General features: G+C 39.6%; 1 protein-coding gene across 6 annotated transcripts in view; it reads right to left on the bottom strand.

Annotated features, from left to right (window-relative positions):
• INPP4B (inositol polyphosphate-4-phosphatase type II B) overlaps positions 1 to 16,006 on the bottom strand; it is a 694,433-nt gene that overhangs the window by 77,599 nt on the left and 600,828 nt on the right. For all 6 annotated transcript variants that reach the window (XM_047798897.1, XM_047798899.1, XM_047798894.1 and 3 more), the window contains one exon: positions 992 to 1,164. In XM_047798897.1, the coding sequence (XP_047654853.1) occupies positions 992 to 1,164 (173 nt within the window). The remainder of the gene's footprint in view (positions 1 to 991; positions 1,165 to 16,006) is intronic.

Here is a 16,006-nt window from a genome sequence, read left to right as displayed (position 1 = left end):
CTCTGAGCTGCGTCTGTGACTTACACCAGAGTTCATGGCAACACCAGATCCTTAACCCACTGGGTAAGGCCAGGGATCGAACCCACGTTCTCATGGATGCTAGTCAGGTTTGTTACTGCTAAGCCATAAAAGGAACTCCAACACTTTTAAATCTCTTTTTTTTTTTTTTTGCACACACAAAATAGTCACTAGTATTCATTTCTAGATTCACTGAAAGGACACATTGGAAAGTTATGTATAGAGCAGAAAGCATAAGGCCTAATGCATAGTGAGCTCCATTTGCTACTGGATCAGCCATGACATAGTGGGGGGCAAGGGATATTTTGGCCAAAATATTCCCTTTGCCTTCAATGTTTAGAGAGAGAGGCTTCTGTCTCTTTCCTTCCATGTGCCTGTCTATAAAACTCAGCCATAGGCATGGAGGCAGGAAGGGAGAAGGAGAACAGCCATTCTGATGGGAGCCAATCTGGGTGTCATGGGTGAAGGTTTGTGTGTAGGCAAAGGAGGTGGTCCTATCAAACCTCCCCATCAAATATACAGCCTGACAAACTTATTTTATAAACAACAACTACAACAAAAGATCAGTATGAGGCCCCGTCCTGGGACCCATGAGGGAGTTTTATAAATAAGAGCTGCCAACGGATCTCTAGCTGCCCTCTGCAATGCAGAATAGCCACCCTTTTCCTTCAGTCTGCGTGGTGCAGACTCTGGGGTGAAATGGATGGTAGGAAGGGAATCTTTCTCTTCACAGGCTCTTTGCCCTGTGAAACAGAATGGACATTTCAGAGACTTGGCCACCTCTTTGCAGAAAGAAACACGATCTCATCCACTCAGCTCATGTTTATGAAGAATAAGAAAAACTGGGTACCTAAACTCTAAAGAAAGGATCCCTTTAAAAAGAAAAGTACCACAAGAAGACCTCTGTCCTCAGCGAGGGTACCATCTGACCACCCATCACTGCGCTAGGCTCAGGAGGATGAGGGGCACCTACTGCTTGGCTGAAGACGACGTCTCTTCTCAGCGTCAGCATCAAGCACTGGGGCAGGCTGTAGGCAAGTTCCTGAAGGAGCACGAACGTCAGGGACTGCTTGGCTCGATGCACCACTTCTCCCATGCAGTCCTTCAGGGTAAGGATCAGTGGATACAACTGCTCATACCAGTCCTCTGCGGGGGCAGCGGGGGCAGTGGGAGAGACGAAGGAAGGTCTTAGAAGCCAGAAACCCATTTTGTTTTTCAAGTTCTACACATGATTAAGAGGCAAGGGCATTCCCTGGGGGCCTAGCCGTTACGGATACAGTATTGTCACTGCTGTGGCTCAGGTTCGATCCCTGGCCCAAGAATTTCCACATGCTGCAAGCATGGCCAAAAGAAAAAAAAAAAAAAAAGATTAGATTTAAGGATCTCTGGTTCAAGGAGTTGCCACTGTGGCTCAGTGGGTTAAGTACCCAATGTTACTTCTGTGAGGATGCAGGTTCTATTTCTGGCCTTACTCAGTGGGTTAAGGATCTGGTTGCCACAACCTGCAGCACAGGTCGCAGACACAGGTTGGATCTGCATTAGGCTGTGGTGTTAGGCTGTCAGCTGCAGCTCCAATTTGACCTCTAGCCTGGGAACTCCCATATGCTGCAGGTGAGGCTGTAAAAATAAAAACAAAGATCTTGATTCAAATCTCTTCTCTGAACTCCAGGTGTCTATAACCAGCCATCCACTGGATCTCTCCACTTGGGTGTATTCAACTCATTTATAGCAGAATAATTGTCTTCTCTAATCTGTGCCTTGCCTGTATCTTAGTAGATGGTGTCACTAAACCCTTCCCCTGCTGAAAACAAGTTTTCCTGGGCTTCTACAGGGTTCACCTTTACTAGGTCATTAAATTAGTTCTACTGCCCTGGTAATCCATCAAATACTCATCTTCCCCTTGCACTCTCCCATCATCATTTATCCATCTCCCTTGGACCATAAGTTTTCTTCTGCTCCATAACTTCCTCCAGTGGAATCCTACTCAAATCCTCTCTCAGCAGAGTTGCTAGAGGAAGTGCCCTAATCAGAGGGAATCCCATCACTCACTTCTTCGCTTCTACTTAAACCACTGTAAAGACACCAAAGTATTCAGAACAAAGTCCAAAAGCAGGACAGATCCTTCATTACTGAACTCTGCCTGCATGTCCTGTCCAGTCGCATCTCTCAGAACGATGTCACTTGTAGCCTTGAATCCCAGGTGCGCTGAACAGCATGAACTTCCCTCAACCTTTTCTGCTCTGTCATCCTAGTGTCTTTGCACACCCCACCTCCCATCCTGGCGCACCCTTCCCTGCATGTTCCTCTTCCTGACAAATACTTTATCTTTTCTGCAGACTCAATTCAGGATTTCATCTTTGTGCACCCTCCCCAGGCCTGTATATTTAAGTTTGGTTGAATTCATTTTCTTCCGTGCTCATAGCTCCTTGCTCTTACTGTTCTAGAACTATCCACACCCTGTTCTGTAAGAAAGGGAGCTCACTGAGGGCAAGGAATTTGTCTTAATCACTGAATCTCTGGAACCTAGCCTAGCATCTTACATATAACAGATATTCTATCAGTTTTTCATTGAATAAGTAAGTTTACAATAAATACAACAGAAGTCTTTTAAGATACAGACAAATATGAGAAAATCAGGTTGTTGACAGTATTTGGAATTCAAAAAGCTTTTCTTCACAGGATACAGAATTGAAACCATCTGTACTTTTTGTATGTCTAGATATTTAACATGTGTCAGTTATATAATTATGGCTTTGGCATGTGGTATAGAAACAAGTTATACTCTATTTCAGTTTATTAGGAAATCAAAGCCCTGATAAATGTCAAATACTATAAATTCCAGACTGTGTGATACTCCATGGCTATATAAAGAAATTAAGAGTAGTATGACAAATACAACTTAATAGAAATGACTGCATGCTGAAAAATTGATTATGAATCAAGATCGGAAATGATATGATCTTCTCAGCACAAACGTAGAAGCTTCATCGTGAGTGACGTCAATGGTCAATAATCAGTTAAGACCTTGAAAGAGTTACAGGTAATGATGAAAAGAATCATAATCCCTACTGTACCAAATCCACGGTCACTTACATATTTTATGTTGTGGTGAAACAGATTAGATGCAATAAACCAAATTGGTTAAAAGGATAATCAGTGACCTCAACTTAATAAAAAGATGGGCACTTGTTAATACTCTATGTAAATGCTTCTGTGATGCCATAAGGCAAAATACTTTAGGTGCATTAGGAGTCATCATTTTAAAATATTGCAGAATTAAGTGTTATGATAGGAATAAAAACACTAGAGAAAGAGGAATTCAATGAAGGCCTCTTAAATCTCTAATCATTTAACAAGAGACTCTCTTGTGGGCAGCCTAGGATGAAATATGAATCGTGGTTCATTTGAAACGGGCATTGGGTAACCATCGATTCTCATATCATTAGTAGATGCAAAAGGAAAAACAGAGGTACATCAGACTCACTTTTCAGAATAAGGGCACATGAACAGATACCAAGAAGGAATATTCAATATTCCTATTGTTTTCATATTTTCATTCTTGTATCCGCAGTTCTCTCCCACTCTCCTACTTATTGTTCTCAATATGAATGTGTAGATTCTCTCTCTCTCACACACACACACACACACAAACAGAAAACAAGTATCTCAATAAACTGACTCATATACATATCTTAAAAGAAAACAGCCGGCAAACCTATTTGTACTTACGTCTGGAGGGAGGAGTGTCTACTGAAGAATTCTCCAACATAAAATAAAGCTTTTATCCAGCAGGTGGCGTCGCTTTATCAGGCTGAAGTAGAACTACTAGTCACTTACTCTATTCAGGTAACTGATTTATACTCTTAAACATCTGCTTCGTTCCCAAACAGCAAGTATTTTTTTTATGTGGGCACCCTGCATCCTACTTTCCTGTGTCACGTGGTTGATAACTTGGCCAAGACTGTGATATGCTCTTTCTAGTTAGAAAATGGAAAGTTAATTTTTTCCCCCCTTGGAAATTACCAAGTGACAGCTCAAATTCAGTTTTGCTGATGATCTTTCTTAAAGGCCTTTAAAAGAGGGATCTTCAATGATTTCTTCATTAGCATAAGGATAATTCCTTTACTCACTTCTAAACCTATCTTCATACTTATTTAACTGTTGGATTCTTAATCAGAAATTGCAATGAGATAAAAAGAGACAGAGTGCCTGATTTCTAGTCCTACTAGAATACTGGAAAAATAAATACACTGGCATTCTAAACCTAGGAGTGTTGTCAGATATATGCCTGACACTAACAATCTTCTAGTGTCTCCATTGACTATAATTACATATATTTTATGGCTAAAATTTAAGGAAAATGACTATATCAGAAAACATTCATTATGAATGAGAAAATCACACGTTGGTGAGCAAGGCAGAATGTCTTGAAGATAGGAATATGCTTCCTCTAAGGAAGCACACATGAGAAAGCTAAAAAATACATTTTTCTAGAAAAGAAAAAAACTGAAGTTCAGCAGAGAAAGGAAAACCTCACTGGCAAATGCAAAGCGTGATGGCTTCAGGTTTTGTTCCGTGTTACTACGCACTCAGTGTGAATCCCAGGTTCTGAAATAGATACAATGGGGTGTGACAGGCCAAAGAAAGGCTGAAGTCGGTTCATAAAGGGCCTTTGTGCACCAACGAGCATTTCATATCACTCTTACAAAGGAGCAGAGAATGCTTTCATTTCCTCTGTAAAAATATCTTTGGGAACAACCACCACAACAAAGCTGTAGCTCTGGATAGTCTTGAGACCCCTGTCACATCCTTTTCACCCTCCTGTCTCTGCATACTTCACAATTTGCATGGGGTTTATTTTGTCCTTATGGCAAAACCATTTTCTGGGAGGAATGAAGGCAGTGGTCATTCTGCATTTTCTGGTCAAAGTAAGAAATCCTGAAATGCACACGTCCACTCTTCTGAGGTTTCCTCACATTTCAGCTGAGAATTTGTACACACACACACACACACACACACACACACACACACACTCCTGATACACCCATACACGCAGCATAGCTAAGGGCTCCTCACGACACAGTCCCTGCGCCTACACCTCTCACAGCAGCTTACCTGCCTAGCAGGCACTTAAGTGCCCACCTCGTGGATCCTATCCCCTGGGCTGCTCTTAGTCAGGGAGGACACTGTGAAGAGAATGTTTTAGTGTCTCTATAAAAACTCGCTGAAACTCCTTAACCCCGAGACCAGCAAGCAGAGTCTTTCCTCAGGAAAGCACACAAAGCGTGTGGCTTAGCTGAGCTTTTCCTGAGCTTTGTGAAGGGTCCTGGAAGCCATCCAAGCAGAGCCTGTTTTCCAGCCCTTTACCCGCTTCTGTAATGTATTCCAGTGAATTCACTGAAGGATTCAAAGAATGACTGCCGAGCGCCCCCCTCACCTCCTCCACACACCATCTATTTCCTGTACAGGATGTTCACGTCCTCCGCACTCAATGGCTCTTATGTTGCCCAGGAGAAAAATAAAAGAGCCAAATACCAACCAACTGTAGCAGGGCGGAAGGCTTCTTTCCAATTTCTGAGCCATTTTCTTCTCAGGTGCTTGGTCTCCTTTGCTCATTTAAAATAATTAACTTCACGGACGCTTGTAGACATTGTTAGTTTTGTTATCACAACTTTTCAGACACAGAAAAAATAAGAAGACGAAAAAGCTCCATGCTTGCCTGCCCATTCAACTTTATGCAAAAAGATAAGAGAAGAAATGAGACCAGCTCTTAGGATTCACCCAAGTGAAGAAGATGATGAACTGTGAAGCTAAGCAATGAGAATGGCCTTTAAGGAGGGTGATAAAATTTCCAAGGTTGTGAGAGGTAGAGAGATCAATCCCACAGCTGACAGGGTTTTGATCTGATGCCTACACCGCAAGGCACACAGAACTGGCAGTGGGTTCAAGGTTGGGGGCTGGGAGTGGGTATATCGTATCCCCGCCCACAGAGTCCTTGTTGGTTTTAAAGAGCCTATGTATTATCAACCTGGAGGTGGCTGCCTATGTGTCCTCTGTTTTTTGGGTACCATTTTACCATATGAACATTCGCACTTGGAGGGGTCAACTAATGATAAGGCTTCCTCTCCAGATATCTTCTAGCTTGACCCCTTTGTATATTACCAGCAACTCTGGTCATAGACCTTAGACACCTGGTCAAAGGAGGTCAGTCTCCAAATATCAGCCATATTCCAGGGATACAGGACACAGAAATGAGGTTAATGCAGACAATGAATGTGTAATCAGGGAAAGTAAAGCACCTGCTGAGGCTGGCCTGCCTGGAATGACTCTGGTGGCCACTCAGAAGGTCCTCCTCAAGTCTTCCTAACTCCTTGCCCATCCTTATGATCTATCTCCTGGCTCTGGTCCAGGAATAAAAAAAAAATTGTATTTATCTTTCTTAACAAATGCTAACCTGTTTTCTGTCTTCTTTTATACCAATTTCCTCTTTTTTTTTCACTGTTGTCATGAGAAATACAGTCATCCTTCCATATCCACGGAGGATTGGTTGTAAATACCAAAATCCAGGGATTTCCAAGCCCCTTCTATAAAATGGCATAGTCCTATCATCCTCCCATACCTGCAGCTTCCATATCTGGAGGTTCAATCAACCACAGACACGGAACCTGCAGACACACAGGGCAACTGTATACTCATTCATTAGACAAAAGAATCTCTTAGATGTGAGGTCGTATGGGTGATGCTAATATAAAAACTCATGGCTCCTATCCTCGAGGAATTTAATGGATAGAAGAGAAAGTAAAAGCTTTAAAGTAATACTTATAATGTAAATGGGTATGATAAATGCTATAATAGAACACATTTAGAGGGGTTAAGAGTTTAGAGACAAGAGAATGCACCTCTGGAGAGAAGGTCCCATTCACTCCCTGTCATGTCGTTCGCTGAACACCTGAAGGAAGCGCTATGCAGAGGGAGTTCTGGGAAGCCGCGTGGCCTGTTGGGAGTGAACACCATGGAGTGAGCCTCTGTAGGAACAGAGTCTGGGAGAGACGGCTTGATGATTCAAAGTGCCATAAAACAGAAGCCATAAACTAACTGGAGGAGGTCTGGAGGGAAGGGGCAAAGGGGCTGAGATGAGTCAAGGCCTTGGAAAAGGCAGGAGGAAAGGGCAAGCAAATGTTAAACTGAAGCCCTGGGAAAAACCACTGGGACAGCAGGTAGGCAGTCACCATAGTAGGCATAGGGAATGGGGTAAGCAGGGATGGGGTGGGACAAGAAAGTGCAGAGTATGGGTGAGCAGAGAGCCGAAAGCTAAGAAGCAAGGACAAGTCTAGAAAAAAGGGGTATCAGGTTGCAAGGTTATGGTAGCCATGGGAGAGAGGTCACACAGGAACGCTGTACCTTCCTTTGCCTCTACTTAGGGGAGTAAAAGGATTCGCACAAAGAACAGACATGCATCTTCAAGTGTTATCACTGTAGTATCCAGTGAACTATGATCCAAGCTAAGTGACTGACCTTGGAATCTTCCAGACATATGAGAAATGAGAAACTGCTCAACTGGAGACAAACTGCTGGGAGAAGAACAAAGGCAACCTTTTCTCATGTCAAGGGAACCTTGTTTGTTTAAGTCTGCCAGTCTGAGAACAGTGTCATAAAACTTTCCAGTCCTGCCCTTAGAAAAATAGCAAAGGAAATGCATCATCTGATATCCTGGTTAAACTTCTCATTTCATAGCACCCAGTTGAAAGCCTTAAGTAAATTCTGCTAAGACAGCTCGCAGGAACTAAATCCATTAATCAAACAAGCTCTGTATTGGTGGTAGCACAAAAGTTTTGAGTCAGAGGTTATGATGGCCCAGGAAGAATCCCATCTTCACATTCCTTGGGCTTATTTTGCCCCTTAGCCTTAAAAAACCAAACCAAACAAACGAAAACCTCTGTAACTTCAGAACTGTGACCTACAAATGTGCTGCACATATAAGAATAAGTGGGTAGGTCATAGGGCATCAAGCAATCTGAAATCACCAAGACATCTACATCTAAGAGCTCTTAGTTCAATTTTGTCCACTATTTAAGACTGAGAAGAGAGAGGTGGTGGATAATGAGTTGACTGAAGCCTGATTAGAAAACAGGCTTGTAGAGGATGGAAGAGGAGATATAGTTCTATCCTGAAGTGAACTAGGCGAGTGTAGTGGTTTCCTCCTAAAGTTCAAGGCCAGTGGAATACAGTGCACTCTTGCGAAAAATTACTTCTACAAATACAACAAAGCCTCATGTGAGTAGATTCAACTGATAAGTACTGAGTAGGTAGGCGAGTAACCAAACATAATGTGTAAACAGTACCATTTCTCATTCTATTCAATAATTATATGGCCTCCAAGTTCCCACTTGGGAGACAAGAATCTTTTCTCTGTGCCTGTACTGGTTTTTCTGTGGGTATATCAACACATTTATGAGAATGCTAAATAATTTTTCAACTGTAATTATGAATACATGGCAATTCTTAATGTCTGCATAAGGTCTAATTCTGTAGAAAGCTTTTTATGAGATACGATGGGATTGATTTTCATGAACTTATAATATCACTTGTGTTCTGATAAAACTTAACATTTTGTTAAAAGGGTGATAGAAAAAAATTGTCTGTGCAGAGTTAAGGTTAGAGATGCCTTTGCCTGGAAAGGACAGAAGCAGTGCAGCACCGTGGTTGAGAACTGGCTCTTAGCTCAGACCACCAGGGTTGGAATCCAGGCGCTGCCATTGGACTAAGACAGAAAAGTGCACAGGTAACTTCAACCCTACTTCTTCACCGCTTGAATGTGTAGAATTACTCCTATGAGCATTGTAAGAGTGAAATAATAAAGGTGGTATTTTGGAAACAAATTTTAGCACATGTTAAGCAAGTCTCATTCATTGAGGTTTTTTTCCCAGTGAAATTCTAAACATTCATTTATAGAAATCATGGAATCCAAGAATATTAATACAACAGCCCTTTGATGAAAATGATGCTGGTGCTGGCATAATTGCACTATAAAAAATAAAGCAGACTTGTTACGTATTATAAAACGGCTGAAATAGTTTTCTACTGGAAAATTCCACTTTCTAAGTGGAAGTTCTGAGGATATAATGATTTTCAGGCATATATGCATAAATATGCACATATGTTGAAGAGTCAATAATATCAAGAAAATCTAGACATTTCTTATCTGGTAGCAATTGTAGATCAAGGTGACTAGGCCTTTACTTCATCATATTGGCCTTTATTACTTTCCAAGAATTATGTTAGGCTCTAGAGCAAGCAAATCACACATATTTGGCATATTTTCTCACAGAGCCATGTCTAGTAGGGGAGATAACATTTAAAACAGCATTTCCAAAAAATCAGAGATACAGAGGCTGTAAAACAGCAACCCACAAACAGCCCCTTTTGGCCTGCAAATATATTTTATTTGGCCTTCCTCATATTATAATAATTTAAAAAAATCAATTATCAGTATTTTAAAAATTGGGATGTTTTACGTAAAAAATTCAGATTCACTTGAAAAATCAGAAGAGAATGTAACTTTAGGTCTAGTTTCCCCTATGGGAATGACCAGCTGGAGCTGGAGCTAGAGTAGGGGATCTCTTTTGAAGGGATATAGACTTTCCAGTTTGCCCCAGTGTCTGTTCAATTTCCCCTGTCTCATCTTACCCTGCATGATGTTTCTGGGGCCTTTGTAGAAGGCATGACTTCATAATTTGCAGAATCCAATGAAAAATAAAAACATGAGACTTTTGTTCATAAAGCAATAAACAGGCTATTCCTTTCATCCTCAGTGGTCTCTCTCTCAACCTGTCACGGTGATTTCTATTTACTCTTTCATGTCCTACTTCCTTGGGCACGGGGATGCATGCCTACGTCACTTCAAAGGCACCCAGGCTGACCCTGCTTCTCCAGCACTCACGCCCAGGCTCCTTAGTAAGTAAGGGCGGGAATGGGAGATGGCCCTTGGGCTGGGACAAGGATGGGGAAGCTGGACAAGTACTGGAGAAGCAGGGAGGCAGAACCAGAGATGGACCAAATCTCCAAGTTTCAGGCATAGCCTTCCTTGTGCTATTGGACTTTACTTACAACACAAGGCTAGCATTATTTAAACAGCAGATGGTGACTGTAGAGCATTAAACCCAGAGCACAGGGCCCTGCTGAGTGAGGAATTCTGTGCACCTGCACTGGTCTCATGCTCATAATACCAGCCCTGATCTGAAAGATCAGAGAAGGTGCCCCAGAGGATGTGAAGTCTGAATCTGTGGACAGTAGAGATGGGCAAACTTTTGAAAGCCAAGCACTGAAAAGCATAAGGTGAGCTCTCAAGAGTCCAGTGTGTAAGGATGAGGTAGGGTGAGATGGAAGAAGATGGCAAAACACCATGAAGAGGAGAGGGTCTGAGAATGTGGGGCCTTGTAAGATAACGAGACAAGGTAACAAACAAGTGAAGCATTAGCTTTGACAACCCGAGAAGCCATTCATGAAGACATAAAGGCAAGTAAATACATATGCAAAACTGTTCTTAAAATGTAAGCATTCCTTTTCCAATGGTTATTCTGCAAACCCAGTTCTTTTTTTAACAAATTTGATCAGGAGTCTCTCTGCCCAGAATTTGAATCCTTGCTCAGATGCAGACTAGCTCTGTGATCTAGAAGTATTGCTTAACCTCCTTATCTGTAAAATGGGGATAAAAATACAACCTCTCTTAAAAACTCTCACAACAATGTGAGAAGGAAGGGAGGCAAGGATGGAAAGCTCGGTAAAGAACATGTTACACAAATATTGAGTGCAGCCAGCTGTAACTATTACTGTGACTGCTTCCCCTCCTTTGACATCCTTGTTTGGTATCTAAGTTGTATTTGATTTTCACTCCTTGGTGCTTCCTACTCCTCAGCGGAAGGCATTTACCACACCCCAAGTCTGTACGTTAGGGATTTGGGTCATCTTTTTCTAGTCTTTCTCTTTTCATTGTATCCAGTTTCTTTTTTTCTTTTTCTTTTTAAAAAAATTGTGTTGGAGTAGAGTTGAATTACAATGTCATGTTAGTTTCAGATGTACAGCAAAGTGAATCAGTTATACATATACCCATTCTTCATCAGATTCTTTTCCCAAATAGGTTATTTCAGGGTACTGAGCAGATCTTCCTGTGCTATACTGTAGGTCCTTGTTGTTCACCCACTTTGTCTATAGTACTGTGTATTTGTTCATCCAAACCTCTTAATTTATCCCTCCCCCCAACGTTACCCCTTTGGTAACCATAAGTTTGGTTTCAAAACCTTTGAGTCTGTTTCTGTTTCATGAATAAGTTCTTTCATACCATTTTATAAATTAGAGTCCACATATTAGTGATCTCATTTTCTTGAGTTTCATATTTATCTGCTGATGACCCCCTAATGTATACCTCCTCTTCTACATTGTTATAGATGCTGTCTTTGGAAAAGTCTCTGTGCATCTCTTTTCAAATACAACTTTCTCACCCACTAGACTGCAAGAACAGGGCAATGACCGAATGTGATTCCAACTATAGTACTGATGCAGGGTAGATGCTCAAATAATATCTATTGAATGAATGAAAGGATCTTCCTCTTTGTTTTCCAACTAGTGTGTCTCTTCCATAAGGTTTTCATGCCATGAACTACTGCATCTGTAATTGTGTCAATTAATTAATTCCTCTAGTCATTAATTATTTCAAGTGTGTTAGGTAGATAGCTACTCTGGCCAACCAAAGATAAAAGATGGGAAAGAAATTTGCTAAAACTCTGAATTTGTCCCATTTAGAGCACAGGGTGAATTTTTCAGGAACTAATCTTTGGCATTAGGAAGCCATAGATACTTGGTAATAAACTACTGATAAATTTTTGGTAGTTACCAGACAATTGTGTTAATTGGAGGCAGCAAGAAATAAAGTAAAAGATTTAGGGGAAAAAAGTGAATTCTCAGATTCCACAAGAAAAGTGACTGCAAGATAAAGGAGACTTATGAACTGGGAAAGTATATGAGTATCAAGGAACATAAAAGCCTAACCACTGGTAAGTGAACTAATTCTGCCATCTGCATGAATGCTGATCTCCTTTGTATGAGGGAGCAGTGATGACCTGAAGCTAGCCTGGGCTTGTAAGAGAAAATTATGTCACAGGAACTTCATCTCTTTATTGGTTGGGTAGACTAGGAAAAAAAAAAAAAACTAAATGACATAGGGTATTTGGCCTTTCGCAGGCCACTTCACGAGATCTTTGAAAAAAGAGAGAAATACAGGCCATGCAATAAGATGAATGGGTCAATATATTGCTGGTTGAACACACATCCCCAAAGAGTAGTGATTAACAAGTATATTTAAAGATATACAGTTCTTTCTACTAATGTGTCCTAAGGATCTATATTTATATCTGCTTTCCCATCATTTTTATCTATTACTTCTGTGAGTGGACAGGGAATGTTTACAAGATGTGAATAAAATAAACCTGAGTAGGGCAGGAGACATGATGGATGAAAGAAACAGGTATTTATTAGAGTGTACTCAAAGGTATATTATATTGCAGTCATGGGTTTAGACATCAATCAATCTCTTCAGCAGAATTGGGATAGACCATGTCTTAATCTCCCTGTGCCCTTAATATATCACAATGTCTAGCACAGAGTGGTGCTTAAACTTTACTTGAATCTTGAGAAGCCTGCACGGTAAGTCAAATTTAGCAAGGTTGATGAATTTCAGTGGAGTTACTAGTAAGATGTGACTGTCAAAGTAGCTAATATAAACTTAATAGAAAGAAGAACAGTATCCTAAAGTAGGGAATTAGTCCTTCTGTGTTACCACACTTGATGTTATATCTTTGAAAAATGACCCAAAAAGTGGCAATCCAAGCAGGGTGTCATGGTTGCTTTTAGATGTGTTAGGTTATGATGTGGACAAAGAAAAGTAAATTCATTATGTTTATTGCAAAGGATTAGATCTGGGCTAGTGGGCAAAATTAAAGAAAACATATTTAGATCTAAACCTGGAGTATGCCACTCTAGACAAAAAAAAATTATTTTCTAGCAGTGGAAATGTGTATCATAGGCTAGGTGAAAACTGGCAGAGATATTGTAGGTAAGCTTCTTAACATAATTTAGAAGATTTAATTAATAATCCTTAAGGGCACATAAAAATCTAAGATTCTAAATTCACTGGTTTTATCCTTGACTTCCCAATTTATTACGAAATGGAAGGCATGTGACATTACTCATATACTAGGTATTTATGAGCTTTTTTTTTTTTTTTCTTTTTGGTCTGTGCCTGCAGCCTGCAGAAATTCCTGGGACAGGGATCAAACCCAAGCCACAGCAGTGACAATGCTGGATCCTTAACCCACTGAGCCACCAGAGAACTCATATAAGTATGTTGAAGTATACAGAAACTAAAAGAACAATCTTGTTTATTAAGGAAAAAAAATAGGAGTTCCCGCTGTGGCTCAGCAGAAATAAATCTCACTACTATCCATGAGGACGCAGGTTTGATCCCTGGCCTCACTCAGTGGGTTAAGGATCTGGCGTTATCATGAGCTGTGGTGTAGGTCACAGACATGGCTCAGATATGGCATTGCTGTGGCTGTGGTATAGACCAGCAGCTATACCTCTGATTTGACCCCTAGCCTGGGAACCTCCATATGCCATGGGTGCAGCCTTAAAAAGACAAAAAAAAAAAAAAGAAAAGAAAAGAAAAAATATATATATAAGCCATGGAAGTTTGGAGAAGTTATTCTATTACTTGTACTCAGAATATAGAGAAAGTTTTGCTTTTCTTAGCCCTGTTCATAGTAACCCCAAAAAGAAATTTATGAAGTAAGTTATATTGCAATATCCTAGATCTAAAACAAACAAAACCCTTCAAAACTATAGGCTTAAAATATTATTAAACTGATACATTGTAAAAAGAAAAACCAGCGACTTGAAAAGAGAAATACCTGCAGGTTATAGAGGAAAATAAAAAATGAATAAACATAGCCACAGAAGACCAAGTGTTTAACCAACAAAGAAACACAAATTATGGCTAAAATACAAAAATAAAAGATGAAGAAAGAAAAACTGACTGCCATAGGGTTAACTACAAGATTTAAAAATGTATCCCTATTTAAATCACAATAGTCAAAATCACATGAACAAAGTTTGATTAAATTGTTTAATTGATCAGAAATAGATTACAGTTATTTTATTGATTAAAATTAAATTGACTGAATATTTGCAGAATTCAATTTTAAGGAAAAATAAATCAAATTGAGGAAAATAATTACTAATAACTGATGTGACAAAAAATATTTATCGGTATTTAGCACATCATACAGAATAATAAACTCCAGATGTCTCAAACTGAACTCACCGAATCAATTTATTAATTAACTGTAAAGAAAAAATGAACAAATACCATATGATATCACTTATATCCAGAATCTAATATACAGCACTAATGAACCTTTCCAAAGAAAAGAAAATCATGGACTTGGAGAATAGACTTGCGGTTGCCAAGGGGGATGGGGAGGGAGTGGGGTGGATTGGGAGCTTGGGGTTAACAGATGCAAACTATTCTTTTTGGAATGGATTAGCAATGAGATCCTGCTGTGTAGCACTGAGAACTATGTCTAGTTACTTATGATGAAGCATGATAATGTGAGAAAATAGAATGTGTGCATGTATGTGAAACTGGGTCACCATGCAGCACAGTAGAAAAAAAAATTGTATTGGGGAAATAACAAAAAAAAAAAAGAAAAAAAATGTAATGACTTTTTCACCCCAGCTATGAGCTGGAGATAAATACCTTGAAGAAATAGATCTTATTATCAAAAACAATTTGAAATACTATATTAAATTATATAATACCAAACTGCAAATAATCAGAAATTACAATGTGATATTTTTCATCAAAAATGGCATGAAATCAGTGAAAATATTTTAGCCTGGGAAGTTAAAAGAGTCCTTGTAGTTACTGCTGGTGAGAGTACCTATTACTACAAAGAACCATCAAGATGTCCCTACCCACTGAGATGCTGGTTTCTAAATGCTATTCTCCAATAAAAGAATCCAGGGTTCCTTGGAAGGTTTTTAATCACATTTTAAATTTTGGTACTTGTGATTGGTCTGTTCATATTTCCAATTTCTTCTTGGTTCAGTTTTGGCAGGTTGTACCTTTGTAAGAATCTGTCCATTTCCTCTAGGTTGTCCATTTTATTGGCATATAGTTGCTTATAGCAGTTTCTTATGATCCTTTGCATTTCTGTAGAGTCAGTTGTAATTTCTCCTTTTTCATTTTTAATTTCATTGATTTGCGCCCTTTCCCTTTTTATCTGGCTAAGATTTATCAATGTTGCTGATCTTTTCAAAGAACAAATCTTTGTTTTCACTGATCTTCTCTATTGTTTTCTTTGTCCATATTTCATTTACTTCTGCTCTAATCTCTATGATTTCTTTCCTTCTGCTAATGTTGGGCTTTGTCTATTCTTCCTTCTCTAGTTGTAAGGAAGTTGTAAGGTTAGGTGGTTTATTCAAAAGTCCAGGACCTGATGGCTGCACAGGTGAATTCAAACATTCAGAGAAGAGTTAACACTGAATTTTCTGAAACTTTCAAAAAATAGAAGAGGAAGGAACACTTCCAAGCTCATTATATGAGGCCACCATAACCCTGATGGCAAAACCAGACAAGGATACCACAAAAAAAGAAAATTACAGACCAATATCACCGATGAACATGGATGTAAATAATCCTCAACAAAATACAAGAAAACCGAATCCAAACATATATAAAAAGGATCAAACACCATGATTAAATGGGAGTTATCCCAGGGATGCAAGGATTCTTTAATATCTGCGAATCAAACAATGAGAAACACAATATCAACCAACTGAAAAATAAAAACCATATGATCATCTCAATAGATGCAGGGAAGGCTCTTTTGACAAAACTCAATGCCAATTTCTTTTTTTTTTTCCCTGATAAAAA

This window comes from Phacochoerus africanus, chromosome 10 (assembly GCF_016906955.1).
Source record: "Phacochoerus africanus isolate WHEZ1 chromosome 10, ROS_Pafr_v1, whole genome shotgun sequence".
NCBI classification, from domain to species: Eukaryota; Metazoa; Chordata; class Mammalia; order Artiodactyla; family Suidae; genus Phacochoerus; species Phacochoerus africanus.
The sequence above is the reverse complement of the archived record's forward strand: the minus strand, read 5'-3'. Positions and strand labels throughout refer to the sequence as shown.